The sequence below is a fragment of the Tupaia chinensis genome, unplaced genomic scaffold (genome assembly GCF_000334495.1).
Source record: "Tupaia chinensis unplaced genomic scaffold, TupChi_1.0 Scaffold141490_1, whole genome shotgun sequence".
Classification (NCBI taxonomy): domain Eukaryota; kingdom Metazoa; phylum Chordata; class Mammalia; order Scandentia; family Tupaiidae; genus Tupaia; species Tupaia belangeri.
This window is the reverse complement of record NW_006201352.1, coordinates 2634043-2652282: the sequence shown is the minus strand read 5'-3', so window position 1 is coordinate 2652282 and position 18240 is coordinate 2634043. Positions and strand designations below refer to the sequence as shown.

The 18240-nt window shown below is 48.6% G+C and overlaps 1 protein-coding gene across 1 annotated transcript in view; it reads right to left on the bottom strand.

The window, feature by feature from the left end:
• Positions 1-18240, bottom strand: part of EVC (EvC ciliary complex subunit 1) — a 105846-nt gene that overhangs the window by 87152 nt on the left and 454 nt on the right. The window contains exons 2-6 of the mRNA XM_006163199.1: positions 18209-18231; positions 12737-12862; positions 4896-4979; positions 2333-2565; positions 216-300 (exon numbers count right to left, since the gene is read on the bottom strand). Coding sequence (XP_006163261.1) covers positions 216-300; positions 2333-2565; positions 4896-4979; positions 12737-12862; positions 18209-18231 — 551 coding nt within the window. The remainder of the gene's footprint in view (positions 1-215; positions 301-2332; positions 2566-4895; positions 4980-12736; positions 12863-18208; positions 18232-18240) is intronic.

Below are 18240 nucleotides of genomic sequence, written 5' to 3'. Positions count from 1 at the left end.
CTGCTGATGCCCCCGCTGCTCTGCAGGGCACTGCCCGGCCCAGCAGTAGGCACAGATCGCGTTTCCTGATGTGCTGGGTGCCTAATGCTGCTGCCTTCCCTGCCCCTGCGGCTGTCCACTGTAAGTGATGTCCATCTCTCAAAGTCTCTGGGATGCAGAGGACACAGAGAGCCTCTCTGTGTCTCCACAAAAAGGGAGGAAACAGACCCACCTACCATGTGCTTTTCCCGCCTCAGTGCTGTGTCCAGTCGCAACAGCTCTTTCAAGTGAAGGTAATAGATACACAGGTCGACGTCTACACTGAAAGATCAAGAGACACAGAAAATACTTTAGCGTATTTGGGCCAGCAGGTGGCGTGGCGGTTACGGCATTGAATTTCACATGGCCGACTCCGCAGTGTGAGTCCTAGACCTGGTAGCTTGAAAATCATGCCAGGTGCGTGTGCACACGTGCCGGGCAGGGGTTAGGGGGTTGGGGGTGATGTCACTCTCCATGGAGCAGAGACACCCTATAACAAAAGCAAACAAACGGAACTTTTAGCGTATTTGACATGTACAGGGAGGTTACAGCATAATAGCACATCCCTGCTCAGTACGAGCCCCAGACACCCAGCCCCCAGACTCGAATTCTGCAGCATGCTGAGTCCCACGCCTACCGAGGTTTGGAAGAGGAGTAAGATGAGCTATTTTTTGAAGTCCACTAAAGACCAGCAGGGAACAGTGGAGTCAGAGCATCGGGGACATCAAAGATAAGTGTATAAAGCGAGGGAAGGTGAAGGAACGATCGTCCTTGAGCACGTTCACGTTTGTCACCCGTCATCTTTCCTTACGCCATACGGCCACTTCCTTATGCCGTTTTACACATGAGGAGACTGACTCAGGAAACAGAGACCCAGGGAAACTGAGCGGCAGTCGCCCTGTCATGGGAGCAGGTAGAAGAGTGTGTATGAAGGCCTTTGACCTCTTTTCCTCATAGACAAATGCGTGTTAGGTAACGGGCACTCGCACCCAAACTGTCAGGAATTCTCTAAGTCCAAATGCTGAAAAAGGGCCATTCTAAGCCAGGGCTGGCTCATGTAAGATGAAGTCTGTTCAATAAAGCCCCTCCTTCCTGGGACCAGATGGCATAATGGCTACGTAGCCGGACTCCCACGTAGTTGACTGCAGTTAAGAGTCCGTGACTCGGCGGCTTAAAACTCACTCCAGGTGCATGTGCATGTGTGCCCGAGATCCTGAGAGGAGAATGGAGGAAAAGGGATTGCAGCCCCTCTGAAGGGTGATTTCTCACTTTTTGTTGCTCTGTCTCTGTCTCTCTGGCAAGGGCACGCACCCTATAGCAAAAATCTCTCTTTAAAAAAAAGAGCCCATGGGGGCCAGCAGATGGCGTGGTGGTTAAAGCTGCTGGACTCCCACATGGCGGACTGTGGTTCAAATCCTGGACCTGGTGGCTTGCTTTCTATCTTTATCTTCTCTCTCTCTCTCTCTGTCACTGGTCAAATTAAAATTAATAAATTAAAAATAAATAAATAAATAAACGAGCCCTCCCCCCTTCCCTGGGCCACCTTGAGAGTCAACACTAAGCTCAAGGCTCTGGTCCTACCCTTTCTGCAGCCCTGAGCTAGGACAGGGCCCGGTTTCTCCTATCCCTTGCTCTCATGGAACTTCAAAGCAGAGAGTCCAAGGACCAATGTGAACCTAGCAGACTATGTTTGAGCATCTGCCGTGTGCTAACCCCTGCTCTGGGCTGGAGAATTTACTGACTTAGGGCATGGGCTTTGGAGACAGGGTGGCCGGGTCAAAGCCAGCTCCACCACTCACCACTGTGTGACCATGGACATGTCACTGAACCTCTCTGTGCCTCATTTATTCCTTGTAAAATGGGGGAAATGATAGCATCTACCTCCTGAGGTTGACAGGAGGAATTCACTCATGTTTAATCACTGACCCGGGTCCAGGCTCCCTACCAGGCACTAGGGGCAGAGCAGTGAACATGAGCTAACTAATCCCTGCAAACTGCTTGGTACCCAGCCCAGGGCATGGAAGGCACTTCATCAGTGCTAGCTGCTAGGTAGTGCTCAGGGCTGTCTGCCATCAGTCGAGGTCTCCGGGTCATCTCTCCCAGGGCTCAGCCTGACCCTAACTCCAACGTTTGCCAACACTGCAGGATAAGTGACAGGTCATCCGAGGCCCCGGCTTTGACAGTGGATTGCTGGGTGTCCATAGTTACATCATTTAACCTCTCTGGGCCTCTGCTTCCTCCTCGCACAGTGACACGACTAAGCAGCCGCTCTGAGAGAACCAGAGGGCTCACCCTCCATGGCCCCCTGCCTTACCTCTCGCAGGCCAGCACCTCAGGAAAAGTGTTCACCCGGAGGAAGGCGCGGCTGAGGAACCTGTCATCGCTAGTGGCCGAGTGGATACTGGACGAGGAGCTGCAGTCATCCTTCTCCGCCTGGCTCAGGCTGCCCAGGCTGCTGGAAGGGGAGGCTTCTACCGGCTGGTGCGGCAAAACAGGTTGCCTTAAGTTTTCGTGCAGAGACGGGTTGGAGGAACCATCAGCCAAAGGCTGGGGAGGAGGGAGAGAAATCACCCTCGTTAGTCCACAGGGCACATGACATGTTTGTCTGAGTGATTCCAGTCATGGCATGTGATGGGGGCTTGCAGGAAAGGCTGGAGGGAACACTTGGGTCAGGGGAGCGACTGCACATGACAGAGATTCTGTCCTGGGGTGATGCCCACGCTCAGCTCATTTGTCCCCTCCCTTGTCCCCATGAGGCTGGCCCGTCTGCACCAGGCTCCTGTCCCTGAGCTAGTATCCTAGACCTGTTTTCCAAAAATCTACCTGCACCGCCCGCCCAGCTGCCAGCTCGGACCTCCTTCATGGTGGGCACTGCCCCGCCCTGCCTCGTCATGGTCATTGCTGAGCCAGGCCTGCTCTTCTCCACCTGCACCTCCTCCTTCAGGAAGGCTCCCACTGCCCTCTGATAGGCCCCAGCTCCTAGGAACTCAAGCCCCTTGTACCCTGTGGCCATAGGAGCGCATAGGTTCATGTCAGGCCCAGCCACCAGCCTCCACCTCTGGGCAGCTGTGCCTCCAGCTGCTCTGGATACACAGGTATGAGCTGCACTGACCGGCTGTGGCTCAGACCCTGCTCATCATTCCGACTTCTGGGCCTGCCCAAACTCTGGTCTCGCTGCCTGAAACACCCTCATTCGTTGTTTGCTAAGCTGAACCATCTCCAGGCGCAGATCCTGGATCCCAGGTTGGATTCCAAAGTCCTTGGTCTTTCCTAGCTTGCCTATTCTATCATGCACTGTCCCATGGACTCTCTCTCTTTATTTTATTTTATCTTATTTTTTTAGGTTTTTGCCATTAGGGTGCATGTACATGCCAGAGAAAGACATCTTCCCCAGGGAAGATGGCCTCATTGCAACCCCCACTCCTTCATTTTCCTCTCAGAATTCTAATGCATGCACACACATGTGCCAGGCATGACTTCAAGCTGCTGGATCTGGGAATCGCATTGGGGTCATCCATGTGGGAGTCCAGCACCTTAACTACCATGCTCCCTACTGGCCTCCCCACAATCTTGTATGTATCTGAATCCTCCCCGTGAGGTCCTCCAGCGAGGGGCGGGGCTGATACTCTGCTGTCCACTGGACCTCGATTCCTAGGGCCTACTACAGGGCCTGCCTCTGGGCTGCCCAGTGATGGGTGCTGGTGATGAGTAAATGCTCCTCGTCTGCCTACCAGGTCGTTAAGTAAAGACATGGCTCCCAGTGCGTTCCTGGGAATGGTTGATGTGATCTGACCACTGTTCACTGCGAGGCTTCCATGGAAACGTTAGTTGGGAAAGTCTGCGTTACACAAAGAATAGTTTCTTTGGTGCAGGAAATCTCAGAACCTTCAATACGGCCTGGCTCCTTTCAAAGGGGAAACAGTTTTAAGAACCTCACATGGACCAACGCGTAGCCGTTGCTGTTGAAGCCCATAGGGGTGTCATCCTGTTGAACATTCAGAACAACAGGGGGAGGCAGGGCCCACCATCGTCTCTATTTCACAGATGAAGAAACTGAGGCACAGACCAATTGGGAAATGGCTACCCAGTGAAGGGCTAAGACAGGAGTTAGGATGGAGTCAAGGTGACTCCAGAGTTTGCCCTCCGGATCACTAGGTCAGCAAGCAGCATTTTCCGCAGCTTATTTGACCAGGAAACTCCTCTTCCCAGAATGCCTTGCAAACTGGGGCTCTTTGAGGCATCATGAAGCCACCTCTGCAAACTCCTGGCCACAGCTAGGCAGTGCTGCAGATGTAAGATCTGTAGCCAGGTATGGGAGTTGGAGTCTCGTTGTGCCACTTCCTACCATGTGACCTCGGGCAGGTCATTAGCCTCTCTGGGCCTATTTCCTGATGTGTAAAGTGAAAATAGTAATTATTGCCTTCTAGGAATATTGCAAAATTAAAGCGCCTAATGCATGACAAATACTTAGCAACGTGCCAGCCCCATAGTAAGCATCCAGTGAGTGCCAGCTGCTGGCATTAGTCCGGGGTGTTAAATGACGATTAATGCCAGCAACTGTGTCGACGTCAGTATTTGCATTAGGGCCGGATGGAGACTATCCTACCAGGTTGCTGCCCTGCTCTTAGGTTGCCCGGGATCCTTGGGGATACAAGGACTATGGTCACTCCTTACCTTGTAAACCACGGGGATGCCTGTCCCTGACACCACGGCCACAAAATGGATTAATTCTAAGTTTTGCTCTGTTACAAAGACTCAAAATCATCCATTTTAAAATGACTTTCCATAAAACCCTCAATTAGCCCCCCACTCCCACCCCAACCTCTTGTACATTAATGAATTAAATGCTCTCCTAAGACAGAGCTCAGAACTCTCACCCGGAACTTCTGATTAATGGGGTAGACGACTTTAGCCTTCAGTGCAAACGCCGTGATGTTGTTGTTGAAAGACGGCTCACATTCCTGGGAAGGCGAGAGAAAACAAATGGCACCTGAGGTTTCTGTAAAATGAAAGATAAACTTCCAGGGGTTTCCAAAGTGCTGCATTTCATCGATAACTGAGAGCTAGTGCTGACCTGCTAGGAGGATGGGTGGATAAAGGGCTGAGTGGATAGGTGGGTAGAAGGACGAGTGGATGCGTGGATGGATATATGGACAGACAGATGAGTGGCCAGATGGCCAGATGGATGGATGGATGGATAAATGAGTGGCAGGCGTAGAAAGAGATAAATGGAATGGCACATTCTTTATTTAATTCTTATTCTCTTCATTTAATTCTAATTCTTCAGCTAGAAGAATCTTAGGACTATCAGGGGTATAAACCATGCAGCAATATTCACCCATAGTTGTGGAGTAGATCCTTAATCAAAAACAAGTGGCTAGGCAAAACTTTTAACTCCTCTGAGTCTTGGCATCCCACATAGTAAATAGGTAAATCTCTGTCCCCAAAGACCACAAAGAAAAGCACCCAGCTGAGTTGCTGGAGCAGAGACGCTAAGCAACAGCAGCCATGCAGTGATAGTAACAAACTGCTTTCAAACACTGTTCAGGAATCACCTCCCCTGAGAAGCCATCCTTGATTGTAGCTGGATGGACGTATTCATGGCCTGCCCTTTATCCGGACATTCTTCAAATCCATGTCCTGTTAAGGTGGGCCCTCTTCACTTGGCAGAATCAGTGCTGGATAAAGGCTTTGGAAACAGCCAGCCAGTGAATAAAGGCAAGCAGACAGGCAGGCGAGGAGCCCAGCACTGCAGACTGTGAGAATCTCGATCAAGCAATTCCAAACGTGGTGAACGATGAAAATTGCTCTACGTCTACATCAGTTCTTTCCCACAGCAGGAAGAAAGATTTCCATAACAAACGATTGATTCCAAAGCAAAGTTCACCTTGGAATAAGACAACCTATCAGAGCACAGATAGATTTATCACCGCTCACAAGTTGGGGTGCTAAAATGGTGCCTGACTCCACCAGCAATGTGGCCTCCATACATCTCCAGAGTCTCGCCATGCGACCCCGCGAGCAGGGCAGACAGGGGAGCTCCATGTTGACAACCTCAGCTCTTGTCACTTCTCCGTAAACTTTATGCTCTCAAAAACAGACATAGATGACAAGAATGGCAGCAGTCACCCACATGCGCCACCTTCCTAAGCTTGCAAGGCCCCTGACAGGAAGGTGCCTGTCTCCATTTTCCAAATGAGAAAAATGAGTCCCAGAGAGGTTGAGCTGTGTACCCAAGGTAATGCAGCTAACAAACACCAGAACCAGGCTTTGAACTCAAGTTTCCTAGCTTCTGGTCCACCCTCTATCTGACACCATGTTAGCTCCTAAACATACCACAAATAAGAACAAGAAGAGGAGCCATGATGGTTATAGAATAAGAGCAATTCAGTAGAGAATGCCCCAGGCTTAGCTTCAGGATGCCCAGGAAGCCAAGTCAGGTACTGATGTGCTTCAACACCCTCATGCCCCAACGCCTGCATGTAACCAAGCACAGATCCCACCAACCCAGCTTCCTCAGTCTCTCTCGGATCCATAGCTGTGGTGTAACCACCAGCACATTTACCCTAAGGGGCTGCCATGGCCCCTGCCTGGCTCCCCATCCGTGTGTCAAGGGCCTTCTAGGCACTATGTAAGTATGCCAGTTTATGCATATTTACTCACTTAATTCTCACACAACGGTCAGCTTTGGGAGGTTGGACTATTATTATCATGCCCATTTTGTGGGGGGTAAACTGAGGCTCAGAGGTTGACACGTTCTAATTCATTCTCCATGTGGGAATCAGATGATCTTTTAAACATGCAATGCCTGTTGCTGCTTGTCTTAAAGCCCTTCCTGGCTCCCCTGAAATCTGAAGGTTCAGAGCCTGCTCCAACCCCCAGCATCCCAACCTACTCTCATCTTGAAGCTTTTTGGGTAAACTGGTACAAAAGTCAAGAATGGCAGTAAGATGAAAAAGACTGAATTCAGAACTGATTATGTAATTTGTGGGATACAGAGAAAAATGAAAAGGGAGGTTCTTATTTTAAAGTGACCAAGAATTTCAAAAAGGGGATAGCAAAGTCCAGCAACCAAGAACAGGACCCTTCAAAGCATGCGGGGTGATCACATGGCTACACCCCTGTAATACCAGGTGAAGGTATTCGCCCTCGCTGCTTTTCCAAGGGGAACACATTTACTCAAGGGAAAGATGCAAAAGCAGAAAGGACCTCCCTGGATATTTTTAAACTTCTTAGAAATGGGAGAAAAGAAAGAACAGCATGAAGAGCAGGGGGAATGAGAGGAAGGCATGGCTTCTGCCTTCCAAGAGTCTGTTTCCAAGAGGAGAGAAGCAAAACAAAAATCACACTTAGTGTGAAACAGGTAAGAAAAGGCTGCCAGTGAGGAGCCCTCCTGAGCCCTCTAGGAGCTACCCTTGAGACCAGGAGCCTGTGTGGGTGCAGGAGGAACACAGATCCGCTGGGGTTCAGGCTCCATCTATGCAGATGTCAACCCCTGGAGGGCAGGCCTCGGGGACAGTCGTGGCATTTGCAGAAATGAAGGGCCCGAACCACGTGGTGCAGGGAATCGAGCAGTGAGCAGCCTTCTGCTACCTGAACGCAATTGCCTGTTTATATTAATAGTGGTTTAAAGAACTCTTTATTACATTCAGGCATCCTCTAAGTTCTGACAGTCTCCCCAGAAGAAGCAATACCATTATTCAGCAAATTGGTTGCAGCACAAAGGCACAACGTTAAACCTCTTCAGTTGAAGCAATGCAATCATTCAGAAAGTTGGTTAAAGTATAATCACAGGAAAAGAAAAGCCATTTCACTCCCCAACATGAAGGTGTTCTTTGCTGTGAATGTACAAATAAATGCACCCTTAAAAGCTTTCTGCCCTTTCTTCCTCTGCTGTGGAGTAGCAGTTCTCAGAGCCTTCTGGAATTTTTAGTTTGTTTTTAGCTGAGATGAGCTGTGCATTAAACAAAGTTTATGCAAGGAACGGCGGAAACCAGTGCCTTGGTTTTCCGGGCACTAGAGGACAATGGAGTCGCATCTTGATTCACCCAAAACAGTCCTGTTCACATGCCTCGGTAGTTCAGTCTGCAGAAGGCAGCGGCATTCTGACAAGCCAGTCACCCGAACAGGCAGGCCTTAAACTTAACTCCTGGCAATTATTAGCTTGAAAATGGACATCTGCTAAACAGAGCTAAATAGTTAATAGGTAAAATATTAGTAGGCAAGAAACAGTGAGTTAACTTCCAAAGTAGGCAGAAAGACTTGCGGCGCCTGGAAACATTGGTTGGGTACCAGGTCCGGGAGGGAATGTTCACATGAGCTAAAAGCCCTGGGTGACCCTGGGAGAGGGTGACACCACACTGTAGTACTGTCATTGAAAGCGAAGAAACCTAAGGCTCAGACAGGTTAAGTTTCTTGCCCAATATCACACAGTAAATGCGTGGCAGAGTTGGGACTGAGTGCTGGAATCTGGATCCCAGAACTAGTGTTTTCATCCCCTCGATGGCTATGCAACATGGGAGCAAGGTTGGTTTTGTTTGTTTTTTAGATTTTTGACGTAGGGCACCTGCACTCACCAGAGAGGAATGGAGAGAGACAGAGAGAGAGGGGAAATGAGAAATCACCCCCCACCCCCTGCCATGTCATGGCCGCGGCACAACCCCTTCTCCTCCATTCCCCTCTTGGGACTTTGGACATGCACGCACACGCACACACAAGTGCTTGGCTTATTTTTCAAGCCACTGGGTCCCGGAATTCCACCGTGCAGTTAGCCACATGTACATCCAGCGCCTTCACCACCACAGCACCTGCTGGCCCTGCTTTCATTGAGATATAATTCCCACGCCATACAAGTCATCCATGGAAAGTTACGGCTTAGCCGTTTTCAGTGCTTCCACAGCTATCACCACAGTCGATGTGAGAACATTTTCAACACATCAAAGAGAAACTTTTTTTTTTTTTTGAGAGGTTTTCGCTATAGGGCGCGAGTGCTCGCCAGACAGACAGAGAGAAATATAGAGACAGAAAGCGAGAAATCACCCCCAAGAGGGGATGGTCACGCCGCAATCCCTTCTCCTCCATTCTCCTCTCGGGATCTTGGGCATGCACGCACACGCACCCGGCGTCTGAGTTTTAAGCCACCGGGTCCAGGACTCGAACCGCAGTCGACTACGTGGGAGTCCAATGACATAGCCATTATGCTAACTGCTGGTTCCCCAAAGAGAAACTCTTTAGCTCTCAGTCCTTCCTTCCCTCTGCCTCAGTCTCCCGCAACCACTTAGCTACTTTCTATCTGTGCAAACCTCCCTGTTTCGGACATGGTGTGTGGATGGAATTCTATAATATGTGGAGTTCTGTGACTGGCTTCTTTCCCTTAGCATAATATCTTCAGGGTCCATTCACACTGGAGGGTGTGCAGGATTCTCCCCAACCTATCCAAAATGACTGGAACAAGAAATCTTTCAAATTTTGGATTTTTTTTAGATTTTGGAATTTTGCATATATAATGTGACATCTTGGGAATGGCGTCCAAGTGTAAGCATCACATACACTTTTAATGAATAGGCTGAGGATGATTTTTTGCTACAGGGAGCGTGCACTTGCCAGAGAGACAGAGTGAGGCACAGAGACAGAAATTGAGAAACCATCCCACCCCGGGGGGCGGGGGATGGTCACACACAATCCCTTCTTCTCCCTTCTCCTCTCAGGATTTTGGGAATGCACACACATGTGCCCAGTGTGAGTTTTAAGCCAACGGATCCGGGACTTGAACTGCGATCAACTACATGGGAGTCCAGTGATGTAAACATTACACCATCTGCTGAAGATGATTTTTCATGACATTTGTATACTGCAGGGTTTTGACTATAAACTGTCACATAAGGTCAGGTGTGGAATTTTCCACTTGTAGCCTATGCTAATGTTAAAAGGAGTTTTAGATTTTGAATTTTGAATTTCCAGATTCAACTTGTATCAGTATTTCATTCATTTTTTTTAAAAAATATTATTATTATTTTTAATTTGACCAGAGAGAGAGAAAGGGAAAATGAGAAAGGAAGCTATCAGGTCCCAGACAGGAATCACAGTCAGCCATGTGGGAGTCCAGCACCTTAACCACTCCACCACCTATTGGCTCCACTTCATTCCTTTTTTATGACCAATAATTTTCCGTTGCGTGGATATGCCACATTTTATTTATTCATCTGTCACTCAGTGGGCATTTGGGTTGCTTCCACATTTTGACTATTATGAAGAGTGTATTGCTATGAACATTAGTGTAGAAGTTTTCGTGTGCATATATATTTTCATTTGTGAACAGGGAGAGGGCAGAGTGGTAGAGAGAGATAGATGCAAAGAAGAGAGAGATCATACATCCATAGACACATACACACACATTGTCACATAGAGACACACAGACCTAGAGAGATGCACATATATATATATATGTGTGTGTGTGTGTGTGTGTGTGTATATACACACACACAAACACATGGTATATACACAGACAGACATGTATATACATAGATACTACATACATAGCATATGTGTATATGTGTGCATATGCATAGACACACACATGCAAAACAGGAGTGGCAGATACAGATACATAGCACATACGGGGAAGCGCAGACTCACCTCCCACAAGTCCTGCTCCTCAAATAGTCAGAGCTCTCTCTCCACCTCTCACAGGCTCTGGTGTCAGCCCTGGGGAGGGTAGCTCCTCCTTCCACAAGGTCCTGCCAGCGAGGGCAAGGAGTGCTCTATCACCAGAATCTTTGAGAAGTACTGGCAGGGGAAACAGCAGAGCTAGAAGTTAACCCCTATTGATTTCAAATCTTTGATAAAATTGATTTTAAAACAGGGACCAGCAGATGGTATAATGGTTACGTTGCTTGACTCCCATGTAGCCGACCACAGTTAGAGTGTAGGACCCAGTGGTTTAAAACTCACACTGGACATATGTGCATCCATGCCCAAAATCCCGGGAGGAGAGTGGAGAAGAGACTGCAGCGTGGCCATCCCCTCGGGGGTGATTTTTCCCTTTCTGCCTTTGCATCTCTGTGTCTTTCCAGTGAGGGCATGTGCCCTATAGCAAAACAATCTCTCTTAAAAAAAATTCATTTAGAAACACTAAGTCTAACGTATTTCTGTGCTATTTATTTCACAGCTGAGACCTAGCTCAGCCCCTCCCCAGCTATGTGACCCAGAGAAGCCACCTATGCCCCTGAGCCTCCATTCCCTTACTTGGAAAATGGGGATCTAAATGGGATCTGCCTCATGGGGCTGCTGAGAGAACTGCGTGAGATCATTCACACGAGTGTTTACGTTGCTCACAAATGATACACGCGAAGCTGCCTGGCACTCAGTAGGAGATCATGAGCAGTTAGTTAGTTTAATCTTCCCCTGTTCCAGGATATATATATATCCATAATAGCTATATCCATAATTATCTATCTACCTATGTACATACCTGCCTTCAGCCAATTAAGGCTGGAGACTGAAGTCTGCAGCACTTTCTGAGGGACCAGGAAAAGTGATTAGAAATAACACACCCTCTTCACCCAGAAAGTGATGCTCTGTGGGCAAGAACAGGTTGGACAGAGTAAGGGTGTCAGTAAGGAAGGAACAGGGAGAATTCATCTTACTTATTAGAGTTTCTTTACTTCTCTTTTTTTAAAGAAAGAATTTTATTTTAACTTTATTTATTTATTTATTTACTCCTTTTAGTTTGACCAGAGTGAGTGAGCAAGGGAGGGGGAGATGAGAAAGCAAGCCACCAGGTCTGGAACTAGAACCGTGGTTGGCCATGTGGAAATCCAGTGGCCTTAACCACCATGCCACCTGCCAACCCTGAATTTCTTTATTTCTTCCATGAGTGAGAGGGACAGAGAGAGAGAGAGAGAACTCCCAAAAGGGTCTTGACGATGCAATTCACCCCAGCCTTCAGCCAGTCCCCAATCATGCCAAACACGTGCCCAGTGTACTTAGGAATGCCTGCAGATTTGAACTGGGAACCTTTCCATTTGGGATTGCTTCTCAAAGCTTCCTGTTTTACCACTGTGCCACTGCCTGGCCTTGAGAATCCATCTTTTCACATCTTAGCTAGAGGTCCATCACTCCCACCCCTAGATATTTACTAAAGAAAACATAAAATGAAAACAAACATTGCATATACACAGACTTACACACAAACATACATAGCCTTATTCATAACAGCCAAACAACGAAAACGGCCTGTCCAGCAGGCAGACGTTCCTCAACCATGCGTGATGAGTAACCTGCGGCATATCCACGCGATGACGCCTACTGAGCAACAGAAAGGGGTGGATTATTGATACAAGCAACAAAATGGATACATCTCCAAAGCACTCCGCAGAGGGAATGCAGGCAAGAAAGCACAGGACTCCAGTTTTACAAAGTACTAGAACAACGAAGCCAGCCATGGTGATGGAAATCACATCCGTGGTTGCCTCCGGGCGGAGGGGGATGGAACTGACCAGAAAGGGCACTAGAGCTAGAGAATGTTCTCGACAGGGCTGTCAGTTTCAAGGGTATACACACTCATCACGCTGTAAACGTAAGATCTGTGCATTTTACTGTATGTGAATTATACCTCAGAGAAGTCTGTTGGGAAAATATATCTGTCAGAAGTTCATGTGGGACACTGGACCCCCGAAGTGAGTCTTGGCAAATACACAAGAACACGAAGTTTACGTACGTCCACAGCCTCCTCGTCCCTGGACGGCTGCACTCCTTTCTTCCTCCTCCTCGATGGGGAGCCAGTCTCCGAGGGAGTCTGTACATTTGACTCCAAATGCTTGAGCAGACCTTGAGTGTCGTCCTTCTAAAACCCAAAGGCAGGAGGGTGCAGGGTGCAGACAGGAAATTGAAGTCAGTCAGGCTAGTCACCTCTGTGACATCAACCCACCAGCTCCCCCGCCCAGCAGTCACTTCTGCTCACCTCTGGCTTCTGCACATGCCTGGCCCTCCATGTGCACATCCCACCTCTCATATCCACCTGGGATCTGCTACTTGTCTTTTAAGGCTGTCCTGCCACCTTCCTGAGAAGTCCCCCCAAAGCCCATGAGATACCCCATCTCAGTGCACCCTCAGGACCTGAAGCAAAGCTCCTCTCATTTTTCTCCTGGGTCTTGAGGGTAATAGCTTCGCACAGGAAATGGCATGTAACATTACTTTTCCTGCTGGCTTCAATGCCATTGGACGTTTTTTCTTTTCTATGGTTGCCAAAGGACACAGGCACTCAGAGATGGAGGCGTTGGGAGGATAGGAATGGAGAAAGCATCTCCAATGGGGCGTGGTCACACAGGAATTTCTTCTCCATTCCTTCATCCTATCAAAATTATTTCAGGCACACTTACATGCTCTGTGTGTGTGTGTGTGGTGTGTGTGTGTGTGTGTGTGTGTTTAGAGGCTTTTGCCTTAGGATGCTTGTGCTCACCAAAGAAAAAGAGAGACAGAGACAGTGAGAGGGAAAGTGAGAAAGATGGCCACACCACAGTCCCTTCTCCTCCATTCAACCTCAGAGGGAGTCTGTACATTAGACTCCAAATTCTTGGGCACACCTTGAGTGTTTTCTTTCTAAAACCCAAAGACTGGAGGGAGGTGGTGCAGGGGTACAAACAGGAAGCTGAAGTCAGTCAGATTAGTCCACCTCTGCTACTTCAGCCAATCAACTCCCCCATCCAGCAGTCTCTTCTGCTCACCTCTGGCTTCTGCATATGCACCAGGTGTGAGTTTCAAGCCACTGGGTCTGAGACTTGAACTATGGTCAGCCATGTGGGAGTCCAGCAATGGAACCACTATGCCATCTGCTGGCCCCTAAACATTTCCCAGGGCTAGAACCACGTCATTTGCCATGTGGGACGCAGTCAGCTGAACCTTCACGCCACCTGCCAAGGTGTGTTTTTTTTGTTTTGTGTGCTTTTTTTTTAGGGGGGGGAGAGGTTTTTGCTATAGGGCGCGTGCGCTCCCCAGACAGACAGAGAGAGACAGAGAGACAGAAAGTGAGAAATCATCTGATGGCCACGCTGCAATCCCTTCTCCTCCATTCTCCTCTTGGGATCTTGGGCACACACACACATGCGCCTGGTGTGAGTTTTAAGTCACCAGGTCTGGGACGCGAACCACGGTCGGCTACATGGGAGTCCAGCGACATACCCATTACGCTAACTGCTGGTCCTCAAGGTGTGTTTTTCAAGCCACAGGGGCCAGGGCCCAGACTGCTATGTGAGATCCAGCTCCCTGAACCACTAGGTTATAGTCCTGTCCTGGATGTCTTTTAGGAAAACATCTTAGAATAATTTAAATTATAAAGCGATTTTGGGGCCAGCAGGTGGCATACTGCTTAAGCACTAGACTCCCATGTGGTCGGTCTCAGTTCGAGTACCAGACTCTACAGTTTGAAATTCATGCTGGGCACCTGTGCATTAAGAGAGGAGAGAAGAATGGAGGAGAAGGGATTGCAGTGTGGCCATTCCCCCTAGAGGGTGATTCCTTGCCTTTTGCCTCTCTGTCCCTCTGTGTCTCTCTGGCGAGAGCATATACTCTATAGAAAAAAATCTCTCAAAAAATTATAAAGTGATTTCTGCTGTGAACTATAGTAGAAATCATTATTTGTAAATTCTGCATTTGCAATTGCACCTATTCACTAAAAACTTAGTTTTTTGAAATTTTGAAAGTTGTTTATTAACTGTCAAGAACAATGGAGTATGAGCAAAAATGTTTTGATATGTGAAGTAAATGTTTGTGGGAAAGTGTAAAAATAAACAAATGATAAAAATAATAAAAATAAAATTACCTGTAACCTCAAATTAACACTGTGGAACTTTCCCAGTCACTCCCGGACACAGGAAATCAGAATCGCCCCAGGTGCACGTTCCCAGCTGAGGGCGAAGGAGCTGACCCTCTGCCTTCTGGTTTCGGCTCTCTCACTGTCAACGAGTGTCCTTTCTGCAGTCTATCTAGTGCCATGTTTTTATGTACTTTGTCCTTTCACTTGGGGATTTTCCCCTTTACAATCCCCGCAGCACGGCGCAGAGGTGCTGACAAGTGTTCCCAGGCACGTGAGGGCTATGCGGGGCGTGCTGTACGGAGGAAACCTGTGTTACAGAAGCTTCACTCAGGCATGAGTGACAGGGCCGTGCTCTGTGACCTCCAGGGCAATAACTGACAATAAATATATATTAAAGAAGTTGTCTTTAAACACAAACACAAAACCCAATATTCCTGATGACCATACAGAAATGTGCCAGTGCTTGGCAGGAACCTCACTTGCATTTCCTCTAGGAACGATGGTTCGGTATTCAGTCAGTGTGGTCAGCAATTCTCAGAACATAGCTACCATGAGTAAGGAGAGCAGACTGTATTTCGAATTCTGTCATGCCAGAGACATTAATCTGCTTTTTCTTTGGCCATTAGCTATTCATGGATATAATCCTTGAAATGAAAAAATAGCACCAGTTTGCCATGAATTAGTTAGTAACCATAATGGCACATTTACATGGCTCGAGACTGTTCTAGGCACCGGGAATAGAGTAATGAACAAAATACCCAAAGCCTCTGCCTTCACAGTGCTTACATTCGGGCGAGAGAGAAGAAAGATACAAACAAACAAATATAGCACGTTGGGGTGAAAAGCATTATGAAAAAAAAAAATAATGGAGGGTCGAGGGGAATGGAGAGTGGTAGGAGCGGAAGATCTCTTGGAGAAAAGAAAAGAGAAGTGAAGGAATGGGTCACTTCCAGGGAGAGGAAGCAGTACGTGCAAAGGCCATGAGGTAGGCACAGGCTTGTTAGGTCAAGAAAAGTTCTGTAGCTGGGTGGGCCTTTGGGTAGAGAGGGGTAGATGATGTGGCCAGAGATTTGGGGGTTCTTTCTGTAGCAACTGTACAGGTTTTTTTGCAAGGAAGAATCCAGTCAGAAAAGCAAAACTTACAGTAAAGATCCCTGAAGAAATACCCTATCAATCCCACAGGGGATAGGGGAGAAGCATTGGATTTTGGTTTCTCACTTGAAAACGACCGGAAGTTCTCAAAAGAGTCACATCCATCCCTTTCTCAGAAAGATACTTTAGAATGTGCTCCACCCAAACAAGGAACTAAGCCAAAGGAAGATGTGTGCGGGGCAGGGGAGGGTAGCAGGTGGCGTGGTGATTAAAGTACTGGACTCCCATATGGCCGACCGCGGTTTGAGTCCCGGACCTGGTGGCTTACTTTCTCACTTTCCTTCTCTCTCTCCTCTCTCTGTGACTCCCTGGTCAAACTGAAATTGAAAAATGATAATAATAATAAACAAAATTAAATAAATAACTTAAAAATAAAGAAAGGAAGTTGGGTCACCAGGTGGCGTAGAAGTTAAGGCAATGGACTCCCACTGGGTCATGGATCAAGCCCTGGATCCAGCAGCTTGAAAATCACTTCAGGCACATGTGAGCAAGCCCCAAATCCCAAAAGAATGGAGGAGAAAGGATTGAGGCATGGCCATTTCCCCCTGAGGGGCTGATTTCTCTCTCTATCTCTCTCAGGTGAATGCACGTGCCCTATGGCAAAAAGAAAAAAGAAAGAAAGTTGTTCCAAAGGCCACATCCAAACCATAACATAACCAGCCCCTTTAGCTCTTTCACCCTACCCTTGAGCCAGAGCCCCCTCCACAGCAGCTGCCCTGGTCTGAGCCACCATCACCTTCAGCTGGACCCGTGCAACCATTGCCCACTATGACAGCTTGGTTAACCCCTGTGAACCTCAGCTTACCAGCTGCCAAATGATATACTAACACCCCCAGGCCTGGCACTGGATTCAGACAGACCAGGATTCAAAGCCAGCTCCCCTGTTTATTCATGGTGTGACCTTGGACAAATAAAGACCTTGCAGAGTTTTGACCACTTCACTTATAAAATGAGGCTAACCCACCTAGTAGGTTTGGAGTGAAGACAAAGAACCAAACACCCTCAACACTGCGCATGGGGCCTGGCATCAGGCACAGTCTCTGTGTATTTCTCCCTCAACCCTCCTCACAGAGAAACCAGCATCTCTTAGTGTCCCTTAATCACGGGCAGGGTCTGACCATCCGACTTACCTGCAAGACTCTTGCAGTATTTCAGCTCCAGCCTCTATCACCCCATTTGCAGTACAACACTTTGGAAGTCAGGGGCAGTGCGAAAGAGCCCTCACTTACATCAACTAGATCTGTCTTAGCTTCAGACGGGCCAGGAACGGGTGGAACAAGACCAGCTGCCTTATCTCCGACACTACCAGACTCATTCCTCAAAGAGGCTGAAGCTGGAAGGGCCTCACGTTGTGATCACACTTGCCCCAACGCCTGCTATATGCCAGGCGTGTCCATGAGCTTCTGATTGCTAGTGACAGCTCCCACCCTGACTTTCATCTGTGTAGAATACAGTGGCTTGGGGGCCAGACGCATGTCGGTCAAGTCACCTGGCAAGTTACTTTAGCTGTGCCTCCGTTTCCTCATTTGCAAAACAGGGGCCTTTATGGGATCTACTCAAAGCCGTGGTGGGAGTCTAACGGGATAACTCAAGCAGAGGGCCCACCTCAGTGCCTGGCATGGTCAGCGTTCAGTGCACACTGGCACTGTCACTTCATCACAGGACCTGCAGGCTGGGTAGTCGGATGTTCACTGCTAGTCCGTGCGGGCGAGTCTTTCAGCTGTGCACTTCAACCTAGCAAGGGCAGGATCTGTCCTGTGGCATCTAAGCCCCTAGGCCAGTCACTGGCCCGAAGTGTTCAGCAAACATTTACTGTGTGGATGGAGTGAATGAACGAATGAGTGAATGGCAATGGAGCAGCTGGGACTACAGAAGCTAGGTAATGCACACAGCACCGACGGAAGCAGCGGCAGCAGGCCTGGATACCGCCCCTCCGTCCACCACGCGGAGCTGGGCGAATCTGCTTGGGCAGAGTCAAACCCTTGGGGATACAGATTGATGAGACTGAGGCCGGGAGGAGTTTGGTGGCTAAATTCACACAGCGGTGCAAGCACTTCTGGGTGACGCCGCCCGCCTCCCTCTGAAATCAGAGTCTGGCTCCTTCCCGGAGCGGTTGCGAACGACCCGCCATCGCTCTCAGGCGGACGCAGAACCCGGGCTCAAACTCCAGGACCGAGAATGGGCCGCGCATGCCCCGCCCCGCAGCTGCCACCTCGGCGGACCCACCTGGTGCCGCGGGCGCAGGCGGCCTAGCCGGG